Raw genomic sequence first — 15,438 nt, 5'->3', positions numbered from 1 at the left:
ACAGTAATCTCAAACTTCTGAAGGTGCTCAAGGTAGTAACTTTAATAGTGCTGATTACAAATCATTAGCAACATTAATGGATTTGTACTATCTAGGCTCAAAGCTGCATAGTTTGTTACTTGAAGAGTCAATGAAGAGAACGCCCATCTGGAGTGTCCCTGACTGCCTGAGTCACGGCCATGTGACTCTTGAAATGGTCTTCCTTGCTACCTCTGCCTTTGCGGGGGGGATAGACAGTTACTAAAACTTTATCAGGCAAGAGGACAAGTAAATATGCCTTCCCAATTGGCTACTTACTTGAGAATTCTTTTTCTCTTTCTGTGGGAAAAAATGAAATATATAACTTCCAGAAGTCTAACATATAATCTAGATCAGAAACCATGACATTTGTCAGAAATATGACTTCAACAATAGTCACTTTAGATATGATCTTTTATTTACATGGTTATCAGTGCCTTTGAAATTCTTTTTACAAGTAAAATATTTGTAGGAAAAAAACCCAACGGGTTAAGAAACAGTGTTATTTCCTTCCACCAAAATAGGATGTCTGCTGCATTCGGTTCAGTTCAGTTGCTCAGTTGTGTCCGACTCTTTGCGAACCCATGAATCACAGCACGCCAGGCCTCCCTGTCCATCACAAACTCCTGGAGTTTACTCAAACTCATGCCCATCAAGTCGGTGATGCCATCCAGCCATCTCATCCTCTGTCGTCCCCTTCTCTTCCTGCCCCTAATCCCTCCCAGCATCAGGGTCTTTTCCAATGAGTCAACTCTTCACATCAGGTGGCCAAAGTATTGGAGTTTCAGCTTCAGCATCAGTCCTTTCAATGAACACCCAGGACTGATCTCCTTTAGGACGGACTGGTTGGATCTCCTTGCAGTCCAAGGGACTCTCAAGAGTCTCCTCCAACACCACAGTTCAAAAGCATCAATTTTTTGGCGCTCAGCTTTCTTCACAGTCCAACTCTCGCATCCATACATGACTACTGGAAAAACCATAGCCTTGACCAGACAGACCTTTGTTGGCAAAGGAATGTCTCTGCTTTTTAATATGCTATCTAGGTTGGTCATAACTTTCCTTCCAAGGAGTAAGCATCTTTTAATTTTATGGCTGCAGTCACCATCTGCAGTGATTTTGGAGCCCTCAAAAATAAAGTCTGACACTGTTTCCACTGTCTCCCCATCTATTTCCCATGAAGTGATGGGACCAGATGCCATGATCTTAGTTTTCTGAATGTTAAGCTTTAAGCCAACATTTTCCCTCTCCTCTTTCACTTTCATTAAGAGGCTTTTTAGTTCCTCTTCACTTTCTGCCATAAGGGTGGTGTCATTATGAATACCTAAATACATGATACTATTTTCTTTTCTGAGAACATTTCAAAATTCAAAAAAAAAAAGAAAAAAAAAGCTTAGTCTTTTTCTCTCTAAACCACATTTACAATAAGAGTCACATTGATATGATAAATCTAGTTTAAAAAAAAAAACTAGACTATGCTAAAATGACTTCTAATACTTTTCTATAAAGTGTCTAACTCAAGAGAGATAGAAAATAACTGGAATTTCCAGCTAAGAAAAATGCTAACTTTCTTAATTGGAAAATAATTTGAGGACTATTTTTAAAATGTTCTCAGAATAATGTATTCATGAAATCTACATTTCAAATAAAGCTACTATATTAATAATAATTTACAACCACAATCTTAAATTCAAAAATTAATTTATATTGCCTCAAAGACATCCCAACTCAAGACACAACAGAGATCAGAAAATAAAGTTTTAAGGCAGTAAATATATATACAATTAGAACAAGAGCTGTAAATACTTTGATGAACTTCATGGTAAATATTTGGTGACTAAAAAACAAAAAAAATTACACAACAACCAAGAAAAATACAAGTTCATAGATACAGAGAAGAGATTAGTCGTTGCCACAGGCAGTGGGTGAGGGTGGGAAAAATAGATGAAAGGCCTTAAAAGTTACAAACCTCCAATTATAAGAGAGATAAGTTCTGGGGATGTAATCTAACAGCGTGCTCGGTCAGTTCAGCTGCTGTTGTGTCCGACTCTTCGCGACCCCATGGACTATAGCATGCCCGGCTTCCCTGTCCATCACAGCATGCTGACTATAGTTAACATGCATGCATGCTAAGTAGCGTCAGTTGTGTCCGACTCTTCGCGACCCCATGGACTATAACATGCCCGGCTTCCCTGTCCATCACAGCATGGTGACTATAGTTAACATGCATGTGTGCTAAGTAGCGTCAGTGTGTCCAACTCTGTGACCCTATGGACTGTAGCCTGCCAAGCTCCTCTGTCCATGGGATTCTCTAGGCAAAAATACTGGAGTGACTTGCCAGGGCCTTCTCCAGGGCATCTTCCCAACCCAGGGATTGAACCTACCTCTTTTAAGTCTCCTGCACTGGCAGGCAGATTCTTTACCACTAGCGCCACCTGGGAAGCCCCCAGTTAATAATACCATATTGTATACTGGAAAGTTACACCATATTGTATATTACTTGAAAGTTGCTAGAGGGTAAGGGGCTTCCCCGGTGGCTCAGTGGTGAAGACCCCACCTGCCAATGCAGGAGACGCGGGAGATACGGGTTTGATCCCTGGATTAATGAAGATCCCCTGGAGAAGGAAACGGCAACCCACTCCAGTACTCTTGCCTGAGAAATCCCACAGACAGAGGAGGCTGGCAGGCTAGTCCATGGGGTCACAAAAGAGTCGGACACGACTGAGCGACTAACGTACACACACAGGTGATGTATATTAAGCAGACTGACTGTAATGATCATTTGCCATGTATACAATATCAGATCATTATGCTGCATTATATATCAACTCTAGTAATAAAATTAAAAAATACTTGGTTTTCTAGGCATTCTTCAATAACACTGTTAACAAATATTTATTTACTGTTGCTACACCTTAGGCACTAGGTTACTGTTGAGGATACAGACGTACACAAGACACAGTCCAGCCCTATGGAATTCAAATTCTTTTTTTTTTTTTTTTTTTTTAATTCAAATTCTTATAGGTAAGTTTTTTAAGGGCATGAACATAAGAATACTGAAACTGAGACATGTATGACAACAGGCCTGAAGTGTTTCTCAATTCTGGCAATAACACAGCCTAAAGGGCCCTGGTAAAAATGGCAGGAAAACTACTGCTATTGAATACATTTTGGCACCCTAAGTCTGCAGTTTCTATATAACTTGTTGGTAACAATGCATGATTTTAAACGTCCAGAAAGTTATAATATGGACTCACTAGAGAGCCCCGCAAGGGCCCTGAAGCACTCTGGTAGCAAGTATACAAGATAAAATGCTGTCAGCGACTTAATAGCTATTGCACAGAAGCAGACAGACTTTTGGCTTTTACAACAGTTTGTGGGGTGTTTTTTTTTAAGCTTCTTTCACTTTTTGAATCTGGTTTCAACAAAGAAATATTCATGCCTGCTCTGATTACTGCAACATGAGACACTGAAAACTTACCTCTCTGCTCACAGTACTACAGAAAACGTATTCAAGGAATATGGCCCACAAATCCACACATCTAGATACACTTCCGCTGCTTTCTCTCAATTTCTCACTCATTTGTTTCTTTCTGTTTGTTAATCTAGGAGGATCTTAATTTCTTTATCTTCAAACTACATGAAGTCATTTGAAAGACAGAGTAGGTGTGGAAGGTTCTCTTTGGTTGTTGAGAATTAGGGTTTTGTTGAAACGAAAGAGAAGCTGTGCTTGGCTCCACCAAACACCTTAACTCCATTCTCAGTCATCTTCTCCTATGCTATCTTCCTCCTCTCCCCAGCAACCATGACGCCCCCTCCAACGCCGGGCCAAGGGGTGGCATCGACTCAGGGGCAGGCAAGCTCCCTCCGCTCTCCTGGGCTGCATCGGCGTGGCAGACGGCAGCGTCAGCTGGGCAAGCCCTGCCTCGCAGCAGTGCTGGCGAGTCGTGACCCATTTTCCAAGGAAAGAAGTTAACTGAGTGTGCTGAGACCACATCTCAAAACTAAGCCAACAGAAAAATAAACAGAACAGAATGAAAAATACAGCAGTTACATCACACTTCTTTTGGAACTCTGGTTTACACTGTGTGTATACATACATGTGCGTGTGTGTGTGTGTGCACTGGAACTCAGTGAAAATGACAGTCCTACAGGTTCACAGCGATAGGTATGGAAGCCACTAAACCAGAATACTCAGCTCTACCGCTGAATCTCTATCTGATGTAATACCTTAGCTACCTTAGAGACTGAAAGTGTCAATATTAAATAATTCCCTTCAGTAAAACACATTGATCTAACAAAGCTAGTGGAGATGATGGAGTTTCAGTTGAGCTATTTCGAATCCTAAAAGATGATGCTATGAAAGTGTTCCAATCAGTATGCCAGCATTTGGAAAACTCAGCAGTTGTCACAGGACTGGAAAATGTCAGTTTTTATTCTAATCCCAAAGAATGGCAATGCTAAAGCATGTTCAAACTACTGCACAATTGCACTCATCTCACACACTAGCAAAGTAATGCTTAAAATTCTCCAAGCTAGGCATCAACAGTACATGAACCGTGAACTTCCAGATGATCAAGCTGGATTTAGAAAAGGCAGAGGAACCAGAGATCAAATTGCCAATGTCCACTGGACCACAGAAAATGAAAGAGAATTCCAGAAAAACATCTACTTCTGCTCCACTGACTATGCTAAAGCCTTCGACTGTGTGCATCACAAAACTGTGGAAAATTCAAGACATGGGAATACCAGATCACCTGACCTGCCTCCTGAGAAATCTGTATGCAAGTCAAGAAGCAACAGTTAGAACGGGACATGGAACAACAGACTGGTTCCAAATTGAGATAGGAGTACGTCAAGGCTGTATACTGTCACCTTGCTTATTTAAATTATATGCAGAGCACATAATGTGAAATGTGGAACTGGATGAAGTACAAGCTAGAATCAAGATTGCAGGGAAAAATATCAATAACCTCAGATATGCAGATGATACCACCCTTATAGCAGAAAGTGAAGAGGAACTAAAGAACCTCTTGATGAAAGTGAAAGAGGAGAGTGAAAAAGCTGGCTTAAAATTCAATATTCAAAAAATGAAGATCATGGCATACGGTCCCATCACTTCATGGCAAATAGGTGGGCAAACAATGGAAATGGTAACAGATTTTATTGTTTTGGGCTCCAAAATCACTGCAGATGGTGAATGCAGCCATGAAATTAAAAGATGATTGCTTCTTGGAAGAAAAGCTATGACAAACCTAGACAGCATATGAAAAAGCAGAGACTTGACTTTACCAATAAAGGTCTGCATAGTTAAAGCTATGGTTTTTCCAGCAGTCATGTATGGATGTGAGAGTTGGACCATAAAGAAAGCTGAGCGCTGAAGAATTGATGCTTCTGAACTGTGGTGTTGGAAAATACTCCTGAGAGTCCCTTTGACTGCAAGGAGATCAAACCAGTCAATCCTAAAGGAAATCAGTCCTGAATATTCATTGGAAGGATGATGCTGAAGCTGAAACTCCATACTTTGGCCACCTGATGGGAAGAACTGACTCATTGGAAAAGACCCTGATGCTGGGGAATGATTGAAGGCAAGAGGAGAAGGGGACGACAGAGGATGAGATGGTTGGATGGCATCATTGACTCGATGGACCTGAGTCTGAACAAGTTCCAGGAGTTGGTGATGGACAGGGAAGCCTGGCATACTGCCATCCATGGGGTCACAAAGAGTCAGACATGACTAAGTGACTGAACTGAACTGATTGATCTAATGAGCCAAACATTTTCTAAAACACCATCAGTCAGTGAACAAACATAATCAACTTTCTTAGCTTTTTCAGTATTTTCTGAGAGAGACCCCATCTCTTTTGGGGTCCTTTTTGCACCTACTGCATATGCACATGGATACAAACACCATTCCTGTATTTCCTGGGCTGTAAAGAGACTTCAGAGAACTGAAGCTCAGGAAGCTTAGAGCGTGAGACGGACGAATGGCACCCCGCCCCTCAGCAGGGCCGGAGTGGGCGTGAGGCAGAGGCACTCAGCTGGGCTGATCATAAAGTAACTGCTCAGAAGACGTCTCCATTCCTCACTCTTCACGTATGGCTGCTGCGCGGAATCCAGCTCAAATGCAGAAGACATCTCTCAGCTGTTCTGCGGCGTCAGCGTGGAAACTGGACGGGACTCAGCCTCACAGCTCCACACACTCGTTGGGCTGACAGGACTGCAAGAGGCAGCTAATACCAAGCCTGGCGGGGAGTCACAGCCCTGTGGCCTTGAGGCTCTCCCTAACAACCACTGAGTTGACTAAAAGTGATGCTGACAGGCTTTACTCTTTCTTTCTTTTATGGATTCTGGCTGCTAAGTGGAGCCTCTAGGACTAGAACCCTATGAGAACAGCACTGAGATTTTTATCAGACTGTAAAATGCTTTAGAAAACCGCACTGAATAATAGGTATAAAATGTAAACTATAATTTAAACTTGACCATGTCTATAAAAATAAACTATGGATAACAGGATTATATACACACTGAACTAAGATAAAAGAATTATGCAAAGACATATAGAAATAACCACCCCAGAAAGTTTCTGACAACCTGAAAGCATATGAATAGGAATTAAGTAAAATTTTACTTTAATCAAAATGTTTCTTCTGAATTTCAAAGACTGAATAAAAAGATATAATGAAATTTATTTCTTGCTTAAGAAAACCCTAAGTCACACATAACCCAGTACATTTAGAAACTTATCTTAATCTCAATGATGGTGACAGAAGTTAGTATTGGGTGAAGGTGAAATGTGCTTCATTTACAGCACTCAACAGTGACTGTGGATATGTGAGACAATTCTTTTCTTACACTGTATTACAACTCATTATAAGATACCAGTGTTTTATTTAGTTTATCATATTTTAGGATAAAATAAGAGCATAATCATTGTTTACAATCAAGTTCTTCGGATGACAAATTTCCCATGAAAACTTAAGGATTGAGCTTCTTTGAAAAAAGAACCTTCCAATGACTTACAGAAGATGTTAGGAGATACAAAAGGCAAAGTTGGAATAACCTCCTCTAAAAATAATGAAACCTGAAACTAGCATATAGATGTACCGGTCTAAAACTATATAATGAAGTTCCATGTATGTACACATCTGTATCTAGGGTGTGAAGGAGGGAGGGAGAGAAAGATGGCTGTAACAATTCACATTATACACTAATAGTACATACATCTATTGTCACCCTATAGCAAATTTCTGAACTCATTTAATACTTGTCCAAATATCTATCACCCTTTTCCTGTTTTTCTTTTTCTTTCTGATCTTTATAAACTGGAGCTCCTTTTTAGAAATACAACCATGAAATGTCTCTTTAACAAATGTAACCTCTAATACCAAGCCACTCACATTTAGTCTAGTGATGGTAATGAAATGAGAATTCCTTTTCTTAAATATTCAAATGAACAAACTCCTATCTTGATTTATAAAAACTTCAACCAATATTCTCTCAAGAAAAGCAAAACCATTTCCATTTATTAAAGGTTATATCTGATATCTATGCCATATAATATAGTATCATTACATTTAGTTTAAAAAGAGAAAACTACTGGTACTTCATGACCGAAAGAAGTCAGATGCAAGGCAAGGGTCAGAGAAAGAAACTGAAATTTCTAGCCTAATCTCAAGCATTTAAACTGATTTTTTTTATTGTTTTCCAATTAACTTGTAAGCATTCTAATTAGATAGGATCTATATAGCATTTTCATAAGAACCACAGGAATTATAAAAGAACCTCAATAATTAATGAGGATAAGAAATCTTTTCATGGCATATGAAAGAAACCTTTCCCATGGAAACATCAAAGGAAAAACATGCCCTAAAATAATGGACTTTTTCTATTGAGTTGATTATCCAGGCATAAAGGGTTGACAAAGAATTGACCTCTGTCACTGGGCTTGATAGAAATGGCCTGAATAAAGAAAATGATATGTTAATGGATCAGGTGAGTGATGGAGGAATCACCCTCATACATACACTTATGTTTTTGAGATAAAATGTAATAGACACACACACACACAAATTCTACCCTTCCTTAAATGTATCAGACGTGTCTCTCACTTTTTCATTATTTCAGTTCTAATAAGGAAAAAGAGGATTTTCCAAATCAGTGGATAGGGAAAAAAGTTGGGCTTTTAGAAATGTTTCTGCTGAAACTTATCAGGATTCCTGGCTTTACTGTAGAATTTGGCGAACAGGATAGTGAGGGAGGCTTATCAAGAGACTCTCGCCAACTCTACTTGAGGTTCCAGGGATGTGAAAAAAAAAGAGACAAAGTACCTGAATTCCTGTCATTACTTAGGGAATCAGAAACATTCAAGAGGGTTCACAGCTTAAGACCTTAACATGGACTTTTGAGTGTCTTAAATTAAGGAAGGTATTTAAAGAAATGCTGATGCTATGGTAGCTAAATAAGGTATTTAATTTAATAATGTCAATAATGTGACTAACCTCCTCAGTACTATATATCTTATATGTCCTATTCAGGTTTGGTATACTCTGAAAAAAACCTTTGTTTTTCAAAGCATAAAAATATGTCATATACACAAGGGGAAAGGACTTTGAAAAGAACAAACTTGGAGGATTTACACTACCTGATTTCATGACTTATTCTAAAGCCACAAAAATCAAGCCTGTGATATTAGTGAAGGCATACAGTACAGACACCCGGGGCTTCCCTTGTAGCTCAGGGGCGTCCCTGGTGAAGAATCTGCTTGCGATGCAAGAAACGCTGATTTGATTCCTGGGTTGGGAAGATCCCCTGGAGGAGGGTTACGCTACCCACTCCAGCGTTCTTGGGCTGCCCTGGTGGCTCAGGTCTAGTAAAGAATCCGCCTGCAGTGCAGGAAACCTGGATTTGATCCCTGGGTTGGGAAGATCCCCTGGAGGAGGGCATGGCAACCCACTCCAGTATTCTGGTCTGGAGAATCCCATGGACCGAGGAGTCTGGCGGGCTACGGTCCATGGGGTCGCAAAGAGCTGAACATGACTGACCAAGCACAGCAGAGTATAGACACACAGGTCAATGGAACAGAATAAAGAGTTCTGAAATAGAGATTCACACACACACATATGGTGAAATGATTTTCAACTGAGATGTGAAGACACTTCAGTGGTGGAAAGGATAGTCTTTCTAACAACTAGAACAACTAGATATTGTAGGAGGAACAATATTCCTCTTTACCTTGAACTTTGCATCACATACAAAAATTATTTCAATTAGATAATAAACCTAAATGTAAAACCCAGAACTATAAAGATTCCAGAATGATACATAGAAGAAAAATCTTTCTGCCTCTGGGCTAGGCAAATGTTTCTTAGATCAATACTATCAGCAGGAGCCATGAAAAAGAGTAATAAACTGAATTCCATTAATATTAAGAATTTTTGCTCTTTGAAGATCTTGTTAAGAGAAATCCCATATCTGATAAAAGACATATTCAGAAGATACAAAGAATGCTCAAAACTCAACAGTTTAAGAAAACAAACAAAAACAAAAAATGGCAAGTTTTTGAACATACACCTCACTAGAGATGTATAAATGGCAAATAGTACATGAGAGGACGCTCAACATGATTAGTCATTACAGAAGAGCAAACTAAAACGACAGCGAAATACTATATCCCTACAAGAATGCCTAAACTCAGAGAGTGACCATACCAAATGTAGATGATGAAATGGAGGAACAGCACTCACCCTGATAGTGGGAAAATAGTTTGGTAGTTTCTTAAAAAGTTAAAACACACAACTACCATTTAACTCGGGCTTCCCTCATACCTCAGTTGGTAAAGAATCTGCCTGCAGTGCAGGAGACCCTCGTTCACTTCCTGGGTTGGGAAGATCCGCTAGAGAAGGGATAGGCTGCCCACTCCAGTATTCTTGGGCTTCCCTTGTGGCTTAGCTGGTAAAGAATTCGCCCACAATGCGGTAGACTTGGGTTTGATCCCTGGGTTGGGAAGATCCCCTGGAGAAGGGAAATGCTACCCACTCCAGTATTCTGGCCTGGAGAATTCCATGGACTGTAGAGTCCGTGGGGTCGCAAAGATTTGGACATGACTGAGCCACCTTCACTTTCACCATTTAATTCAATCATTTTGGTGTTAGGTATTTACCCAAGAGAAATGAAAATATATGTCCATACAGAGACTTGTATACAAATGTTCACAGCAGCTTTATTTATAGAAGCCAAAAAGTAGAAAGAACCCAAATGTCCCTCAACATGTAAAAGGATAGAGAAATTGTGCTAAAACCATATAATGAGATATTACTCGGCAATAAAAAGGAATGAACTACTGAAGTGTAACAACATGGGTGAATCTCAAAATAATAACTGAATCAAAGAATCCAAAAGAAAGAAATACAGTATGATTCCATTTAGAAAATTCTGGCAAGTGCAAATTAATCCATAGTGATTAGATCCGTGGTCACCTGGGAACTGGAGGATAAAAAGGAAGGGAAGAGGTGGGGAAGTTCAATGGGGCACAAAGAAACTTACAGGGGTGATGGATATGTTACTTGTCTTGATTGTGGTGACAGTTTCACAAGGGTAAGTGTAACTGGATGTCAAACTGTACAGTTTAAATATGTATATTTTCTTACATGTCTATTATACCTCAATAAAGCTGTCAAAAAAATTCTACTGGCAACTAGGGTAATGAAGCTCTAAACGGTACTCTTCTTAACTAATCACCAAATTGTACTGGTCAAATTTATTATGGGCAAGATTATTAAACTAACTGATTCACTGAAAAGATGAAGTACTATTTCAGCAGAGATATGTAAAAGCAAACAAAATTAGTAATTCACATTCCCCAACTTTTGTGACAGTTACTTGAAAGATTTTAGTGGGTTCTGGACGAATGAATTGTACCTAGGAAAAAATGTTAGAAAGTGAACATCATACCTTGATTTGTGCAAAGGGTCTTTCATAACCTCCAACATAGAGAAGGCCAATGTTCTGAGGAAGCAACCTAAAAAGGAAAAGAAAAATACCATTTATAAAAATTCTTCCTTAAATATAAGGTTGTATAATCATCAAAATTTGCATAATAGATACTTAGTATGAAAAATTAATATCTATGCAACTATTCTTGTCTTTTGCATGATGGAACAGTAACCAGCAAAGGAATAATTCTTATACTTCAGAAAATGGTGGATAAACATTGAAAATGGCAACTTAAATGTAAAACAATCCAACAAATTAGTAATTCTAGCAAAATCACTCCATAGGAGAGAATTAAGCAATGCATAGATTTTAAAAAATCTATGAGTTCAATTCAAGAAACACTCTCTGTGTTTATATACCATGCACTATGGAGACAATATTAATACAAACCTAAATAGTTCACTCCCAAAATCTAACAGGAAAACCAGACACACAATTAACTACAACAAAAAGCAGCCTGATAAATGCTATTACAGAGGTACTTATCATCGCAAAGTAGTGGAGTGAGAGGTACTTGCTATGGAGGGAGCTGGAGAAGCCTGACTAGGTGGAACTGAGGCTTAACTCTGACGGGCGGGTAAAGCAAAGGGGAAACTTTATAAACCAAATCCTGAGAACGCAAAAGATTTGAGACAAAAAGGAAACAAGTATGGCTCAAGTAAAGGATAAGTTAGTTGGAGATAAAAACCCAAAGAAAGCTTAAAATGGGCCATGAAGAATGTCAGACTTCATCTTTGTTTCATAAGCAATATTGAAAGTTTAAAATGGGCCATGAAGAATGTCAGACTTCATCTTTATTTCATAAGCAATATTTATTTTTTTGTACAAACAATAAGTGCACACAAAAGTGAAACACCATCTAGAGGGTGGGGGTAAACTGGCTGCCCTTCCCGCACCCTTCCTTCCTTCTATCTAAAGGGTCTACCATTCTCGACTTCTAGGGGCTTCCCTGGTGGTTCAGCAGAAAAGAGTCTGCCTGCAATGTAGGAGATGCGGGTTCGATCCCTGAGTGGGGAAGATCCCCTGAAGGAGGGCATGGCAACCCACTCCAGTATTCTTGCCTGGAGACTCCCATGGACAGAGGAGCCTGGCAGGCTACAGTCATGGGGTCACAAAGAGTCAGACACGGCTGTAGCAACTGTGCATACACACATCATTCTTGACTACATGAAACATTACAAATAAGGAAATACCATCATTAGAACCATGCTGTATCCGGGCTTCCCTAGTAGCTCAGTGGTCAAGAATCCACCTGTCAATGCAGGACACGTAAGTCTGACCCCTGATCCAGGAAGACCCCACATGCTGTAAAGCGACTAGGCCTGGGTATCACAATTACTGAGCCTGCACTCTAGAGCCTGCGAGCTGCAACTGCTTTAACAAGCGCATGTGCCCGAGAGCCTGTGTTCTGAACAAGAGAAGCCACCACAGAGAGAAGGCCCAGTGCTGCAAGCAGAGAGCCGTCCCTGTTCACTGCGACTAGAGAAGGAAACCCCGTGCAGCAGTTAAGACCCAGAAGAGCCAAAAATATAAAAAAGAAACAAACATTAAAAAAAAAAGAACTATACTTGTGGAGCATGCAGTCATGCAGGGTATGCTGCTGCTGCGTCGCGTCAGTCGTGTCCGACTCTGTGCGACCCCACAGACGGCAGCCCCCCAGGCTCCCCCGTCCCTGGGACTCTCCAGGCAAGAACACTGGAGTGGACTGCCATTGCCTTCTCCAGTGCATGAAAGTGAAAAGTGAAAGTGAAGTCGCTCAGCCGTGTCTGACTCTTCGAGACCCCATGGACTGCAGCCCACCAGGCTCCCCGTCCATGGGATTTTGCAGGTGAGAGTCCTGGAGTGGGGTGCCACTGCCTTCTCCGGGCAGGGTACGACAAGGACACAATTAAAGTAACTACTCCATGGTGCTTATAATCACTGTCTCCAGGTGACAGTGTGAGTAGTTGTTATTACTGAAGGGGAGAACATGCCGGCCTAAAATATGCCACTTGACATGTGGGTTATTTTCAGCTGACAGCAATCAAGAGCCAGCAGACTCAGGAAGAACTTTTACCTCTCCCTTAACTACGTAAAAGAATTTAGATAGGGGGCCTGGCCCAGAAAAACAGCTATTACCATAATGTTATCTGAAAGTCCTATCTGCATGGCAGGGCAAACCTCTAAATACCACACATTTGGTCTTATTATCTTATGAGTCACTCTCCTCCCCTTTGAAGGCCCAGGCCCTACTCCCACACCTTAGCATAGGATGGCACATAAGCCTCAACTGTCCAACTTGCTCTTGAGTCTCTTATCACAGGGGATCCTGTATGTACCAACTTAAATATGGTTTCTCCTGCTAATTCATCCTCTGTCAATTTAATTATTAGACCAAAGAAGCTAGTGCTGTGCTGAGTCGCTCAGTTGTGTCCAACTCTTTGCAACCCTGTGGACTGTAGCCTGTCAGGCTCCTCTGTCCATGGGATTCTTCAGGCAAGAATACTGGAGTGGGTTGCCATGCCCTCCTCCAGGGGATCCTGCCAACCCAGGATCTAGGTTCAAAGAACCTAGAAGAGAACAGAAAAATTTTCCACCCCTACATTAACTTTCCATTGACTTGGTCTAGTAAGACTAACAGCACACTTTTAAAGCATCTTTGATTTTATGAATTAGGTAAACAGATATTCTCTCTCTCAGGAATATCCCCTGTTGCCTACCTTCTTTAAAAGCCTATGAAGTGTTAAAGGCCACTGAATGTTAGCCGCCTCCTTGTGTCCAGCTCTTTGCGACCCCATGGACTAGGGCCTGCCAGGCCTCTGTCCATGGGGTTCTCCAGGCAAGAGTACTGGAGAGGCCTGCCATTTAAGAATGCTAATAGCAGATAAACACAATAATAAATTAAACCAGTTTAGCAAAAAGCTACTTAAGTGTGGAATGTGAATCTTATAGTAACACATTTTAACATGTTGTTGAAGGTTATAAATGACTAAAGGCGTATTTGTTTCCTGGATGCAAGTAGAAAGCATGAGAAATGTCCCCAAGTGTCTCAACTGGGAAATGGAGAATTTCTTCACCATCATTTGACAAATAAGAAATTAATCAAATCAACAAACCTTTAAATCACTCACAAGTTGCTAGTATCACAAATTTAATGTTAGTTATATATAGCAGTGGTAATTTATTTCCTGTATAACAAATGTTCACAAAAAGCTTGGTAAACTCCTTTTAGAAGTAAGAATAGTCACTTCATACACATAGATGCTAGAAAAGGAAGAGAATAAAAGCTGGCTGACATTTAAACATCAATGTCTCTAATCACTATGCATATGCATTTCAGGAAGCGTGCCAATATACAATTTAGTGTCCTCCTCTTCCTCCAACTTGCCTATCTAATAACTACCTTCTACACAAGAAATGTCTTAAATGTGTTAGTTACAAAGCATATATTTTGCTTTTCAAATCTTGTTCTTTCTCATTCATGTACATATTATTCCTTACCATAAATTATACTACCACCTTCATTTGAGTGGGTTTTAATATGTACCATAATTTAAAGGTTTGCTATGTGTAAAATAATGAATACTCTCAGAACAAAAACTCCAACTTGTAAGATGGAACATTTCTTAAAATGCTTTTACCTTTCAAAAAATTATTTTGCCAGATTGTATGCATAATTATTGTGAAATAATAGGCACCATTTCATTATGACAGGGTACTCATATGTTATATAGCAATCACATTTTAAATCCCAGAGTAAAGGCAATAATTCACCATTGATAGATGCACTTATATGTATATGTTAAAAAGTATGTGTTAAAGTAAAAACCGTGACTCATTTAGTACCAGGTAATTGTTTCGAAACTTCTGTTAGGTGAATATTAACATAATCTTTATACAAATGCTAATAACTCCCAAAATATTTGCTTATAACCAAATGCTTCTACAACATGGCTAGCAAAGAAATTTTTGGAATCAGAAGGCATTATTGGGAAAAAGAAAGAAAATCTATTAGAGCTTTTGAAAAAAATAAAGATAGGCAAGACTGATGTTCATTTTGCTTCAATTTCCCAAATACAAATATTAACTAATATCTATTCTGGAAAGAAAGCTGCAAAATTATTTCCAGAAAATTTTCTCACATAAAGGAAAAATAAAACTTGGCAGGTAATAGAAAGAACATCATTTAAAAGAACCTCATTCATCATCATTCAGTGATGATATATCAGGCTTAGAAAAAACTGCTTTGAAAGGAAATTGAGTCTATAATTATTTCAAATTAAAAGTTTAAAAAAAGGCAAAGGGGATCTGTCTAAAAATAAGCTAAATAACTCAAAATTAACTGTTCTGTCTACAAGCCCTAATTACATTACCCACTAACGGATAGACTTTTCAGCTGCAATAAAATACTCTGAAAAAACTTACAGCACCTTGAATAATGACTGACTT

The 15,438-nt window shown here is 39.5% G+C and overlaps 1 protein-coding gene across 3 annotated transcripts in view; it reads right to left on the bottom strand.

Annotated features, from left to right (window-relative positions):
* The window catches only part of RNGTT (RNA guanylyltransferase and 5'-phosphatase), a 223,042-nt gene that overhangs the window by 34,937 nt on the left and 172,667 nt on the right, over positions 1-15,438 (bottom strand). For all 3 annotated transcript variants that reach the window (XM_070450141.1, XM_020877220.2, XM_070450140.1), the window contains one exon: positions 10,969-11,035. In XM_070450141.1, coding sequence (XP_070306242.1) covers positions 10,969-11,035 — 67 coding nt within the window. The remainder of the gene's footprint in view (positions 1-10,968; positions 11,036-15,438) is intronic.

The sequence above is a fragment of the Odocoileus virginianus genome, chromosome 19, assembly GCF_023699985.2.
Source record: "Odocoileus virginianus isolate 20LAN1187 ecotype Illinois chromosome 19, Ovbor_1.2, whole genome shotgun sequence".
Taxonomy (NCBI): Eukaryota; Metazoa; Chordata; class Mammalia; order Artiodactyla; family Cervidae; genus Odocoileus; species Odocoileus virginianus.
Note: the sequence above shows the minus strand (reverse complement) of the source record. Positions and strands in the feature narration are given on the sequence as shown.